Below are 16,058 nucleotides of genomic sequence, written 5' to 3'. Positions count from 1 at the left end.
CGTGACGTTGCCGAAATATTGGAAATATATATTAAAGGTTAATTTAATTTATATTCTATTGTACGTTGTGAATTCCTTAAGTCAATTAATAATTATGTATAACCGGCATATAACCTTTCTACGAGAAAGAGGATATTCAGTTGTTTGCAGACAATGTGAATATCCTTTCAGGAGAATTTGAGTAGATTGGACAGTGGGCAAATGAATGGGAGTGTAATGCAATGAAATGTAATCTAGAAGTTTGGGATTGTAGCATATGGTAGCAAACTGTACTACTGAACCATTATGTAGCTTGTGTCATGATTTCTGATGACTAATATAAATGTCAAAACATCAAGCAGTTATTTTAAACTTATTATTCCAACACAGAATTTATCTCCATAATTTTTACATAGCAAAACATGACTGTTAACATAATGTCAAGAGCCAATCTACACAACAAAAGATCAAAGTATACAAAAATTAACCTTCATGAATGCTAAATTAAGATTATTCAAACTTACATCTTTTGAATTATACTCTTTTGATGTAAATGATACTAGAGTGAAATCCTCATGGTCCTCCTGGCTTGATCTAAATAAAATACACTTCTATTTTCAAACAAAGAAAAAAAATGTAATATGGGACTGCAATACAAATTACTTTTTATATAAAATTCATATACTGGAAGAAAAAAAAAGTCCCACTATTCTGTTTATGAAAAGCATAAACAGAATAGTGGGACTATTTTAAAGGATATAAAATTTAAAATAAGTCATCATCAAATTCCTCATATATACCCTTAAAAGATGTACAAGATGAAAGGACATTGCCATATGAAAAGTTTTTAATGTCAAGTTTCTTTCAACTTAGTTTATATTGTATTTGTCTAACAACACCTGACAATATTGTTCTCAGGAGCTTGACGCTTGACTAATATCAAAATCTTATGTCTCTGTCTTCTACGGCACTTCTAACTGTATCAATCCACCTATATCTTGATCTTGATTCTGGCATCAAACACCAGGTTTGTTAAATTTTTCCTTTCCCGTTCTGTTCAAACATTCTTGAATGTTTACAGTGTCAAGTTTCTTCCTAACATCTGCATTTTTTATATGATTCTGCCATCAATGCCACTGTTCATTCTACTAATTTTTCTCATGTCTGTGGTCTTGATCAACTGATTTATATCAATCTCAGCTCCATGAATCAACCAGTTTCTATTTGTATGGTGAGGAATCAACTTAAAAATATGTACCTAGAATTACAGAGAAATTCGTCAAAACACTAAACTGCCATATACAAGACAGTGTTTTGACTAATTTCGCTATAATTCTAGGTACATTTTTTAAGTTGATTCCTCACCATACAAGATTTGCTTATTATTTAGCCTATTTTCATATTTAATTTGCCATAGTCACTAAAATTGTTGTGCAATCAGTTGAAATTGAGTTTTTTTTATTTAGTTAAGGAATTCTGTAGACCTGTGATGGATTAATTTAGGAGTATAACATTGTCTGCATTAAGTGAAGAGCTGAAATTAATATCACAAAATTTGATAACATGTAGAATGCCATTTTTTCTTCATAATGCGATTCATACAGAACTATTTAAAAAAAAAAGTATACATCACCATACTAGTAGTACTGATATATGGCAATAGTCATATAATAATAATTTACTTTGCCATATATCAATACATCTAGTGCAAATATTTATGGATGTATGTACACATCCACAAATCCACCTAGATTTATAGAAGTACACATACATAAATTTCTACATATCCCAACTTTTTTTTATGACTAACTGATTTATAGAAAATTCAGTCTAGTACTTAAGCTTAAGTGCTAGTTTAAACTCGTTATTAAGTTTAATGGAATAAATAACACATACAGAAAGAATAAAATACAAGTTTATTAGAGCCTATATTTTGTTTCTGTCACCGACACAATATCAAAATTGCAAAAACACATACAAAAAACACTCAAAAGGATAAGCAAAAGAAAATTAGACTAAAAGCTTGAAGTCCTATAAGAGGTGTTTTATATTAGTGCTGTTGGCTTTAGAATTAAAGCTTCCCAAATCTTTAATATAATAAATTTAGTTTAATCCTTTATCCAAGTATAAGCAAACAAAGTTTGAGCCTGAAGTATCTTCAGGACTGAGGCGACTCGTGGTAAAGGTGGACCAAGTTCTCATCACTTGTCTTAGTATCTCCCATAATAGAAAGCACATCTCCTTGCAGACATTTATAATGCTATGCATTAAAGGAAGGGCCACTACCCAGACTGGTTTCGACCTTTATTGAGGTCTCGTCAGTGGGAGCCAGACCCAGAGGTGGTAATACTAAGGTGAAAGTAATGGAGAGGGCATATTTACCTACACGAGTTGCCAAAAGGTGTCTCACCTTATTATTAAATTACTCTGGATTAGAGAGAAAGATGTTGGAAGTTTCTGCAAGATGTGTTTTGCATTATGGGAGATACTAAGACAAGTGATAAGAGCTTGGTCCACCTTTACCACGAGTTGCCTCAGTCCTGAAGATACTTCTGGCGCAACCTTTGTTTGTTTACACTTGGATAAAGGATTAAACTATAAATTTATTATAGTCTAACCAAGCGGAAAAAACTTCCAACATCTTTCTCTCTAATCCAGAGTAATTTAATAATAAGGTGAGACACCTTTTGGCAACTTGTATAGGTAAATATAACCTCTTCATTACTTCCACCTTAGTATCACCACCACTGGGTCTGGCTCCCACTGACAAGACCTCAATAAAGGTCAAAACTGGTCTGGGTAGTGGCCCTTCCCTTAATGCATAGCATTATACATGACTGCAAGGAGATGTGCTTTGCATTATGGGAGATACTAAGACAAGGAGTGATGAAAGCTTGGTCCACCTTTACCACGAGTTGCCTCATTCCATTAAGTTACTTTAGGGGCAAACTTTGTTTACACTTCGATAAAGGATTAAACGAAATTTATTATAGTTTAATGACCATGTTGCAACCAATTGGTGAGAGTGACCATAAGGTCATGACTTGGGAGGTGGCTAAAGGAGTCGAATTTACAATTAAGACAGTGTACTTGTGGAATTACCGGGCTGGTAAGTATGACAAGCTTAGGTGTGTGCTTGGCTCAATGCCATGGCATGTAAAACTGCAAGGGCTGGATGTTGATAGTGCATGGGAGGTGGTTAAGAACTGTTTGCAGGAGGCAATGGTTGACTGTATACCAAGAGTCCGAATAATAAATCAAGTAGGGGTTAAATGGATGAATAACACTATTAAGCTTGAGCTGCAAAAAAAGAAACAATTGTGGAGGGAATTTAAGGAGAAGGGTGACCATCAGGTGCAGGAACAGTATAAAGCTCAGGCCAGGATGGTAACAAAGGTGGTAAGAAAAGCAAAAGCAGATTACAAAAGGAAATTGGCCATGCAGGCTAAAGAGAATCCCAAACAGTTTTTTCAATATGTTGCAAGTAAAAGGAAAAATGCTCATGGTAGAATGATCTTAAAAAATGCTGAGGGTAGGGAGGTAACCAAATCAGTCGATATTGTGGAATTACTGAGCGAGCACTTTGCAAGAGTATATCATCCAGGTGGTGACTCTGCAGGAATGGAAGAACTTATACTGGAATTGTGATGAATGAAGTAGAGGTAACTAGTCTATTACAGAACCTCAATGTCAATACATCTGTGGGATTGGATGGTAATACCAGCTCGTGTCGTACGTGAAGCGGCTAAAGAATTGTCAGTGCCCTTGACCATTTTGTTTAATTTGAGCCTCAGGACTGGGTCAGTCCCAAGGGGGTGGAAAGAGGGGAAAATAGTTCCGCTGCACAAAGGTGGTTCCAAGGCTGCTGTTGAAAATTACCGGCCAATCAGCATAACAGGAATCATTATCAAGGTCTTAGAGAAAATAGTCAAGAGGAAAATACAAGATTGGATAGAAGAAAATGGGATGCTGTATCAGGGACAGCATGGTTTTGTGAAGGGTAGGTCATGCCTCAGTAACTTGCTCACGTATTATAACACAGTGACAGCTGAACTGGATAAGGGTAATGGGTTTACAGTGATTCTACTGGACCCTGCTAAGGCCTTTGACAGGATACCACATGGAATTCTAATCAGTAAATTGCAGCATATGGGGATGGATATAGGGTTGGTGAGATGGATAGGAGGGTGGTTGACGGAGAGATATCAGAGAGTGGTTTACTCAGGAGTAGAGTCCACAAGACGGCATGTGACTAGTGGTGTGCCACAAGGATCTGTTCTTGGACCACTGCTGTTTAATTTGTTCATAAATGATATAGGAAAGGATCTGAGAGGAACAGTTCATTTGTTTGCGGATGATGCGAAGTTGGGTAGGGCAATAGTGAATGCAGATGACGTCAAAATTTTGCAGGATGATTTGGATAGATTGGGGGTCTGGGCTAAGGAGAATGGATGTCAATTTAAGGTGGCAAAATGTAAGGTTATGCATTTTGGGGTGAAAAGATTGGCAGCAGTTTACTGCATTGGTGGAACCGTGCTCCAGGAAATTGATGAGGCACGAGATTTAGGAGTGTTGGTGGATAAGGAATTGAAATTTAGGGGACACATTGCAAAAGTGGCCAAATCAGCTCATCAAATCACTTGGTTGCTGAAGAATACGTTGACAAGCAGAGACAAGCAGGTTATTGTTCCTCTGTATAGAGCCTTGATAAGATCCCATCTCGACTACTGTGCTCAGATTTGGTCACCTAGGCTTCTTCTTGATTGGGAGGAGGTGGAGAGGATCCAGAGGCGAGTGACCAATATGATAGCAGGTCTGTGGAATGAACCTTATGAGAACAGGTTGAGGATTTGTGGGTTGCAAAAATTGGTTGATAGGCGGAGGAGGGGAGATATGATTGAGACATTCAAATTACTGAAGGGTTTCTGTAAAATTAATTCAGAAGATATTTTTGAGAACAGGGCTGGTTGTGGGAGGACTAGGGGACAACCATGGAAACTGGGCAAAAGTGTGGTTAGTAAAGGTGTTAGAGCTGGGTTCTTTACTTTTAGAGTAGTGAATGAGTGGAATGCACTCCCTGAGTCTGTGGTGGATGCTGTGACAGTGAATGAGTTTAAGGCGAGGTATGATAGATACTGTATGAATGTCGAATAGTTGTGATGAATATGATTTGGGGCCTCCCTCGATGAGTCTAATGACTCCCTGGAGTTGCCCGTAATAATAGTAATAGGCTTTATTCTTTTAGTCTAATTTTCTTTCCATTTATTGTTGTGAGCATTTCTGTGCATGTGTGCTTTTACAATTTTGAGAATGTATTCCTGATAATGTCTCTATGACTGATACGAAATACAAGATCTAATAAACTTGAATTTTATTGTACCTCTGGGTTGTATTCATTCCATTGAGAATGATGTGCTTCATTCTCAATGTGGAATCGTATTATGACTATGGTGGCACCATGGGTGACTGAATCTGTCGCTACCATCTATTAAACTCTGCACTGTTTAAACACGAAATGTAATTTAAATAATAGTCTACTTGCAGAATGTCCAACACAAGCATTTTGACAATTATGACTAAGTGGTTCATAGCTATATAGTGAACATCCTATGAAATTGCTGATTTTATCTGATTTATTGGATTTTTTTTCTTTAGAATAATTAGTTTTCTTCTTCTGATCAAGGATCAGGTATCTACCTGATCCAGCTTCACTAGTCTCCCCCCCCTTCTCTTTTTCCCTTTGGTCTATATTTGCTTCTTTTGGTAGATATCTTTCCATTCTATATAGAAGCTCTTTCCATTGCTCTATATATTCCTTGATTTTTTCCTCTATCCTCTAAATACCCATCTCTCTTCTAACATCTTCATTTTTTATATGGTCTGATTTTGTGCATTCTTTAATTATTAAAAAATCTCATTTTTGCTGCCTGTATTGTACTTTGATCTTTCTTTTTAAGAGACCATATTTCAGAATCATATAATAGAATAGGGTGGCCATTACCTAGTAAAATTTAAGTTGGATTTTTTGTCATTTTTTCCCCCATTTGGTGTCCTTTTACCTGTTCCATAGATTTTTCTAAAGTTGCACTTTTTTTGCATCTATATCTTTGTCTTTTAGATATGTTGTTATGCAACTTAAATAATTCAACTGGGTGACCTGTTCTGTTATTTTATCTTCGATCTCAACCTTACCTTCGATCTAATATGATCTCAACCTTTAAATGTTATGACATCTTTTTTTTTTCTTTGTAAAATTTTTAAATTGTTTTGCTACCTTATTTTGTTTAATTCATAAACTAATTTTTGAAGGTCATCTTCATTGTTTTGTAATATAATCTGATCATTCACATACACACACTTATGCACATTCCTCCCACATCATCTGTTTCTTACAAATCTCTTGTTTAACTAATAAGACCATACATCCATTCCACTCCTATCATGTTTATTATTTGAACTGTAGGACGCTTTGCAATATCACATCATTTAAGTATTTTTTAAATGCTTTCCATGTGCTGCAATATTCTTCCCATCTAGCAAATAATACCATGGAACAGAACCTAGTTACTTTTCAGTTGGTCATAATTTTCTGTTTTATAGTTCAGCATGTAACTATTTCTGAAACTTGGTCACATTCCAAACTCATATAGAATGATTACTGTCACAAATCAGAGGCAAAACAACCATATCTTTAACTAGAGCCCCTTCTGACACTATAACTGATCTAACATTCTTTGACCTTGAGTAACTTCTGTCATATGCTGCTTAAGAAAGTTGTCTTGCAACAGTCAATAAACTCAGTTTCATTCTTCTCATGAGATTTCTCCACTACTCAATCAATGTTTCGATAATTAAAGTCATCAGTGATGATTACACATTTTGTGCCGGTCACGTTTATTTGGAAATGGATTTTGTTGTCACTAGCAACCAATCACCTAGGTCTGAAACAACACTCTGCAATGCATTTTATCTTGTTAGACTCCACCTTGCACCAGATGACTTCAAACTCACTGCTACACAGGGAAAATTTTCCCTGTGTAGCAATGAGTGTGTAATTGGACTCAAATCATCTGATATCGTTAGTGGCACAACCCTCCTCTGATATCCTGCCCATCTTTTCTGCAGATACTGTGCCCTTTACACTTAACCTCTCTCAGCCAAGTCTGACTAATGCCTGCAATATGTGCACCAACATGTTCACACCAAAGCAACTAGCTCTACTCCTTTGTTTGATACGCTTGGTAATAGTGTACAGACATAAGTTACTGGTATGTACTTTTGTTTTCTTACTTCTGTAGTCTTTGTGACCCAGTTGAACAACTTGCATATCTCTATTTTTATCTAATGGCTTGCTTATGCTGGCTTCTTTGCACTTGCTTAACAAGTCCGAACTGAACAAAACACACAATTTGTTTTTCCTCATAAAATCATTTCCATGACAACATGCTTTCCTCATTAACATTACACAACATAGTTGCTCTTTCACACAGATTCTCAGCATTCTTACTAGCATAATGTAATTTTTCTGACTCTCTGAGTCAGGTCTTATACCTATTAATAATTTTTCCAGACTCCTGATATCAAACGCATTCACGCATAGGCCATACTTCTTATACAAATACATTCTTCTCTCAAACTCACTGCACACATCCAAATACTCAGAGCCATTCCTTTTACATAGCCTAAACACCGAATCATTGTGTCAGCATGATCCTTCTTCATTTATTTTTCTTATTAATTGATATTATTATGAACTATTTTCACTTTTTCACTCTTTACTCTCACTTCTTCCAACAGTCCTTTCACATTTTCTCTCATACAGTATTTATCACACAAAAAATTGTTTGCTCTTAGCAAAGCTACCATCTCTTTTACTTTTCTGCTTTTCAACTCATTAAATTTTTAATTTTAGAACCCAGAAAACTAGAAGTAATCACATGACCATCAATCACATGCTTTATGATTGAATCTCCATACCATATTCCTTCTTTTTATAATGTGTTTTACCTACTTGATTATCTTTACATGAAATGTTAACTGAGTTGATGCTTTTTGGTTCTCCTTTTTGCTGCTTATCATTCTTGTCCTTCCGATTCCTCTATAAACACTTTTCAACTTTTCCAATTCACTTGTCATCTGTCTAATGATTTGCTTTAGTTCAGATATTTCCAAAGTAGATTCTGAAATTGCATGATTCTGTTCACTGGGGTAAGTCACCTTGTTAACAATTTTGCTAACCTTACTCTTTGTTGCTATTCTATTGTTCTTGAGAAATTTTGATACCGTTTTCTGTACTACTCTAATATTAACAATATTCCAACAAAATATCAGGAAATATATCACACACTATAAAGACACAAAAATCAGCAGCAATTTTACTATAATAATTAATTATTCTAAGAAAATAACATAATAAAAAAATATAAATATTAATAAATGATTATAAATAGATAATAATCATTGAGTGAAATTATAAACAAAGAAGTTGTTCCAGTGATATGCCATTTTGGAAATTAACGAGGATATTGGGGCATGAATTAACTTTGGAAATAACTAGATTAAAACAAATTATTAAACAACGAAGGAACTGAAAAAAAAAATTTGAACAGTGATTAGAGAGGAATCAGAAGAACACAAAAGGTAAGCAGAAAAAAATGAAACAATGAATCATCACTGAACCAAATAAGTTATTGTATAATGATTATCAGGTAGGTAACAATATGAAGGATATTATATGGTATGGAGACTCAATTTTAAAACATGCAACAGATGACCATGTTACTACTTTGAGTTTTCAGGTGCTAAAATAAAAAATGTAATGAATGTAATTGAAAAGCAAAAAAATAAAAGTAAAAGAAATGGTATTACTATGATTTCACTGATGAAAAAATACAGACAGGAATTGCCTACTTAAAATAAACAATCCTGTAACATTATACGAGAATTTTCAACTAAAGTTCACAGAAATATACAAAAAAGCAACAACGCCTACACAAACGAGGTGACAAACAGACAACAATCCATGGATAAATGACGACATACTAAATAGTATTACCGTAAAAGAAAATCTATGGAAAAAACTCATAAAGTCATCCAGTAACACACGTTTACAAACCATATACAAAAACACAAGAAATCAACTAACAACAAAAATTCATAGGGAAAAATTACGCTACTACTTCCAAAAATTCATGGAATATAACGACAACATGAAGCAAACATGGGCTACACTCAACGAATTAGTAACTCGAAAAAAGAAAACTTCAGCACAAGATTTTATTGCAAAAGCTTCGGTCAGGACACAAACCAAGGGGAACTAGCAAACTCATTCAATCATGCCTTCACAAACAATATCACACAACTCAAAAAAGACAAACTACCAACGATCGACAAAAAACTACCGACACAAAGCCAACAACAAACTATGTATTTTCCACCCGTAACAAAACAGGAACTGAAAGAAGCACTCCTACAACTAAAACCAAAGACCAGTCCAGGAATAGACAAAATAAGACTCACAGACCTTATAACACACTTTGAACAAATAAATCCAATACTTTTGAGACTTGTGAACATAATATTCGACACAGGCATTATTCCACAACAACTAAAAACTGCAACAATTACACCAATATACAAAGACGGTAAAAGAAACGATACTCAGAAGTACAGACCAATAGCTACCCTACCAGTCATCTCAAAAATTCTAGAAAAAATAACACACACACCAGACTACAGAACTATTAACAGAAGTACATCATCATCTCAAAAAACCAATACGGCTTTCAGAAAACAAAAAGCATTGTCACTTTATTAGAAGACATCGCCGACACAATAAACAAAGCTCTCGACAAAAACAAGTAAGCTGTCCTTATACTGCTTGACTTAACCAAAGCATTTGATACACTTGAACATGACATACTACTCACCAAACTATACTCAATAGGTATAAGAGGAACACTGCATACATGGTTCAGGAACTACCTCTCAAACAGAACACAAGTAACAAAAATAAGTACATGTCACAGCCGAGGTATACAAATAAAACACGGTGTTCCTCAAGGCACCATATTATCACCCACACTATTCAACATATACGTTAATGATGTTAATAACATGGTCATAAGAAGTCAAATATTTCAGTATGCATATGACACCGCACTACTAGCAATCCACACAGACATCAACACGGCTCTCTGCAAAGCACAACAAAACCTAAATGAAATCACAACATACTTCCACCAAAACACAATTCTAATCAACAGCACCAAAACACAGATGTTGATAATACACAACCCAAGAATCATGTGCCCCGCACCACTATCGATACACTGTCACACATACCGCTGCATTAACAACAAAAATACCTGCAAATGTCCCGAAATCAAATCTGTAACACATGCAAAATACCTTGGTCTCTATATAGATTGCCACCTTAAATGGACAAAACATATAAAATACTTACATACCAAACTCCGGATCATTGCAGCAAAACTCTAAGTAAAAGACATTATTCCATCCAACATAAAAAAAAATCCTATATCACGGTATCTGCGAATCCCTACTCAGATACGGTATAACAGTCTATGCAAACACATCAAACAGCCACCTAACAAATTAGAAATATTACACGGGAAAATTGTGTCAACAGTGATTTGGACACTTTACACACAACAACCAATATCTGACCAGCACATGGCGACACATAGAATCCTGAGCATTAAAAACCTGAAACACTACATGATATTAACAAGGAATTACTTCAACATCGCCTATCGAAACAACAGACACACATATCGTATAACACGACCTACAACAACTCTCTACATCCCCACACCCTTCAACAACTAATACGGTTCTTCTGTGAGATCACATCAGATACCAATGCAACTCAACAACCTACCAGGAAATTTAAAACACATAGATAACTACAGAACATTAAAAAACGAACTCTGGAAAATATACCAACAAAGTTAATACACCCTTAACACTAATATACACATCACAAATCACCAGCATCCAATGCCTACAGCCTATGCATAAACAGTAACAACAACATAAATAGTGAAGACTAAATCCCACTCTCTTCATAAAAGCTAACCCAAGCTTCGAAGTAGGTGGGATTAACTTGTCTCACCCATCTACACGTAATCCTTATAATCAAATGCAGAAATGTAACAAAACAGTCAGTAAATTACATAACAATCAAGAAGATACTGATTATTATGTGATAATATCATTAATATAATATTACTATGTAACATGAAAAAAATATGTAAATAATGATGTTGAAAGTTTATTTTTCACTTGGTTAGAGTATAATAAATTTAGTTTAATCCTTTATCCAAGTGTGAGCAAACAAAGTTTGCGCCTGAAAGTATCTTCAGGACTGGGGTAAGGTGGTACAACACCAGGGAACTCCTTGCTCCACCTTTGCATTATGGGAGATACTGAGATAGGAGTGTTGGTAGCTTGCTCCACCTTTGCAAGGAGTGCCCTGGTGTTGTACCACCTTACCCCAGTCCTGAAGATACTTTCAGGCGCAAACTTTGTTTGCTCACACTTGGATAAAGGATTAAACTAAATTTATTATATTATGTAAATAATGAGTTTACATTGTATGTTTATGAGAAATAGGAAATATAATATTTTAATTGCACATATGTAAATACTGTTGTATAATCACTCTTTCTCAAACTTTGAAAAAAAAAATAGTAAACTACATGTAATATTATATAACTTGTGTAACTCTGAACTATATAATTGTAAATTATTACTGTGATTGTTATTTTAAAAGATAGCAAAAAAACTATGTTATCACAATTATTATTGCAATTTCATTATATGTAGCACTTAGTGCTGAACCTTGTAAAATAATATACTGAATGTTAATCAAGATGATAATTGTATATATGTAAATATTTGAGAGATCAATAATAATAAAAATAATAATAAAATTATTAATTGTATGTAAATATACACAATTTTCACAGAACAGTGCAGATCTAGACTGCAAAATCGAAAAATATTCCAGAGGAAGGCAATGGCAAACCACCTCTGTACCTTGCCAAGAACATTCCATGAACACGCCAAAAATGAGAAAGTACGATATGGTGCTGGATGGTAAGACCCCTGGTCCTGAAGGCATCCAACATGCAACTGGAGAAGAAAAGAGGGGCTTCCACAAGTAGAACTAGTTTTTATGATGTGTCCAGGTCAAACCCAGAAGGAAGCTTGGTCATGGATGTTGTTGGCTGGAAAAGGGAGGCTCTCTGTTTCACCAAAAATCACAGGATTGGAACTTGGAATGTTAGAAGTATGAACCAAGGTAAGCTGGAAATAATAAAGATAGAAATGGAGTGCAAGAAGCTGGATATAGTGGGAATAAGTGATGGACAGGAATGGGCCATTTTCAGTCAGGGAACTATATGGTGTATTGCTCAGGACATGAGACAAGTCAAAAAAATGGAGTATCTTTCTTACTCAGGAAAAAGATAGCTAGGTATGTATTGGGTTATAATCCAGTGAGTGACAGAATCATTTCTCTCAGAGTGAGTGGACATCTAATGAATATGACCATCATTCAGGTTTATGCACCTACTACAGAGGCATCAGAAGAAGACATTGAAGAACTTTATGGCAAGTTACAAGAAATGATAGATGCAGCACCAAAGCGAGATTTATGGCTACTTATTGGAGACTGGAATGCAAAAGTGGGAGAGACTGAGGAACAAGGAATAACAGGTCGTTTTGGTTTAGGTATTTATTCGTAACACTGCAGGGAAGAGACTAGTTGAGTTTTGTGCAGAGAATTCTTGCTAACACCTGCTTTAAATAGCGCAAAAAGAAGATTGTACACATGGGTATCACCTGATGGACAACACAGAAATCAAATTGACTATATACTTGGACAAAGAAGATGGAGAAGATCAATTCGGTCTGTCAAAACTTTTCCAGGTGCAGACTGTGGAACAGATCATGAGTTATTAGTGGTTACGATACATGTGAAACTACGGAAACTGAAAACATTATAAATGCCTATCAGATATGATCTTGGAAACATACCAGCTGAATACAATATTAGCATACAGAACAGATTCAACACACTCAATTTGTGTGAAAGAAAACCAGATGAACTATGGGAAGAGATTAAAGATATAATTAAAACAAAAGCAAAGAAGAATATTCCAACAGTTTGTAAGAAGAAGTCCAAATGCCTGTCAGAAGATGCCATCAAAACTGCTCAGGATAGGAGGAAAATGAAGACCACAGAAAATTTGTAGGAAGTATGGCATTTAAATGCAGAGTTTCAACGTCAAGGAAAAATACTTTAACCAGGAATGCCAACAAATGGAAGACCAAAACAAGAAAGGAAAAACAAGAGATCTTTTCAAAAGATCAGAGAACTAACAGGAAAGTTTAGTGCCAAGGTGACAATATTGAAAAGTAAACACAAAGGATATCTTACAGAAGCTGCAGACATCAAAGAAAGATGGAAAGAGTATACAGAAGACCTTTACAGAAAGGACTCCAAAATTACTGAGAAACTTGAAGAGCAGAATTATACACAGGCACCAGTACCAGTGGAGAGTGAAGTGAGGTGGGCACTGCAACAGATATCCAGTAAGAAAGCACCACCAGGAGGAGATGGAATACCCACTGAGCTGCTCAAAGCCCTGGGAGAAGAGGCAGTTAAAATTTTAACAGCCCTATGTCAGCGAATTTGGATCACAACTAAATGGCCTAGGGAATGGAAAAAATCAGTTTATATACCTTTATTGAAGAAAGGCGATGCAAGAGAGTGCAAAAATTACAGAACTATAGCATTGATTTCTCATGCAAGTAAAGTCTTACTTAAGATCATTCAGAAAATACTGGAACCATTCATGAAGAGAGAGAAATGCCAGATGAACAGACAGGATTTTGAAAAGGCAGAGGAACAAGAGATCAAACTGCCAATGTGAGATGGATAATAGAAAGAGCACAGAAATATCGCAAGAATGTCTACCTTTGTTTCCTTGACTATAGCAAGGCTTTTGACTCTGTAGATCATGTGAAACTGTGGAATGTGTTAAGAACAATGGGAGTCCCAGAGCATTTCATTATCCTTCTGAGGAATCTTTATTATGAATAAGAAGCTACTGTCCAAACAGATCTTGGAGAAACTGAGTATTTCACAATAGGTAAAGGGGTGCAACAAGGATGTATTTTATCTCCATACCTGTTTAACTTGAACAGCGAATACATTTTAAGAATGGCAGGGCTGGAGGAATCTTCAGATGGAATTAAAATTGGTGGAAAAAATATTAATAACTTGAGGTATGCAGATGATACCACCTTGCTAACAGAATGTAAAGAAGATTTGAAGGAACTTATTAGTTAAAGAAGAAAGTGCTAAATACAGTCTTAAACTTAACCTCAAAAAAGACAAAAGCTATGGCAACATGTGAACTTAATGATTTTGAAGTAGATGGGGAGAAAATGGAAGCAGTTAACAATTTTGTGCTCCCAGGATCCTGAATTGATAAAGATGGTTATTGTACCGAAGAAGTTAGAAGATTATTACTCGAAAAAAAAAAGCAATGACAAATTCAAGCAAGATCTTTAAAGATAAAGATATTAGCCTCACAACAAAAATCAGAACCATGAAAGCAATGGTATTCCCTGTGGTGCTGTATGGATGTGAAAGTTGGACCCTGAGAAAGAGTGAAAGAAGGAAGATAGACGCATTTGAATTATGGGTTTGGAGATGCTTACTATGAATACCATGGACTGCAAAGCAAACCAATAAATCAGTGATAGAAAGAATAAAGCCAGATTGCTCCCTTGAAGCTATGATCGTCAAGCAAAAATTGTCATATTTCAGACATATTATGCGAGCAAATGACAGTCTGGAGAAGATGATGATGCATGCTAAAGTTGATGGAAGCAGGAGAAGAGGAAGACCAAGAATTAGATGGGTGGATGGAGTTAAAGAAGCAATTGGAGTGCGCTTGGAGGTTCTGAAAGACATGGTCAGGGATAGATCGGAATGGAGAGTATATGTTTGTGGAGTCGTCAGGAGTCGGAAACGACTCGATGGATCACAACACACATATGTAAATAGGCTGTATAACAATATGCTATGATATTGATACTGAAAAAAAATTATGTACATTTATATTTAAAAAAATCACTGTACTCTACATTTTGTACTGTAAAAGAAAATGTAATAGTATGTTTTATTGTATATATGTAAATACCCTGTATGATGATAAATAAAATGTTATTACAGTTCAAAAAATAAAAATAAATGATATGTGGATATGAAAGGATTGCTGAAAGCAGCAAGAGTGATAAAATGAAAATACTTAGAATATTACCTGGATATGAGAGCAGTAAATGAAGAGCTATGATGTCAAATGATTCGATGTGTAGGCCGAGTAGAAGTTTTTGGCTATGTGGCTATGTGAGTCTAAAGGAAGAATGGATTTATATAAGAGGCGGGCAACCTTCACTTGAATGCATTTAGTATCAGAAGCTGGAGAAAATATTTATTATTATAAGGCCTAATATAGAGTTAGGGGAACTAGATTATGATGGAAGGAATGGCAAAAATCTGTGTGTAAGAATGACTTAGTTATCAACTATATTATTGATACAAATATGTTAAAGTATGGAAGAGATTGTGATGAAAGTATGACTGTGTCCTTGCCCATTTCAGACCTATGTGCAAAGATATCTGTATAAGCAAAGCATTAAATATGAACAGAGATCTGAAAGTTACCCAGTGGATGATGCAGATTACAGACGTGAGCATACAAAAAAGCAGAAAGGCAACTTATTGTTCATGATCATCATCATCAAATTCCTGCCATGTACCCTCAATGGGTGTACAGGATATGATAGTACTACATGAAAAAAATTACATCATTATTAATTTCCTATCTACAATTTTCCTCCAAATCAATCTGTTACTTGTCAACACTCCAATATTATCAGATCTTATATTTCTATCGTCTAAAGCACTTTGTACCGTATCAATCCACCTATATCTTGGTCTTCCTCTAGGTCGTTTTCCTGCCAACCTGGCAGAGAAC

General features: G+C 35.3%; 1 protein-coding gene across 2 annotated transcripts in view; it reads right to left on the bottom strand.

Annotated features, from left to right (window-relative positions):
• Window positions 1-16,058, bottom strand: part of LOC150104404 (poly(ADP-ribose) glycohydrolase-like) — a 351,154-nt gene that overhangs the window by 252,749 nt on the left and 82,347 nt on the right. For both annotated transcript variants that reach the window (XM_090396352.1, XM_090396353.1), the window contains one exon: window positions 504-573. In XM_090396352.1, the coding sequence (XP_090252478.1) occupies window positions 504-573 (70 nt within the window). The remainder of the gene's footprint in view (window positions 1-503; window positions 574-16,058) is intronic.

This window comes from Typopeltis vanoorti, chromosome 8 (assembly GCF_054136105.1).
Source record: "Typopeltis vanoorti isolate ZY-2024b chromosome 8, IOZ_Tvanoo_1.0, whole genome shotgun sequence".
Lineage (NCBI taxonomy): Eukaryota > Metazoa > Arthropoda > Arachnida > Uropygi > Thelyphonidae > Typopeltis > Typopeltis vanoorti.
Note: the sequence above shows the minus strand (reverse complement) of the source record. Positions and strands in the feature narration are given on the sequence as shown.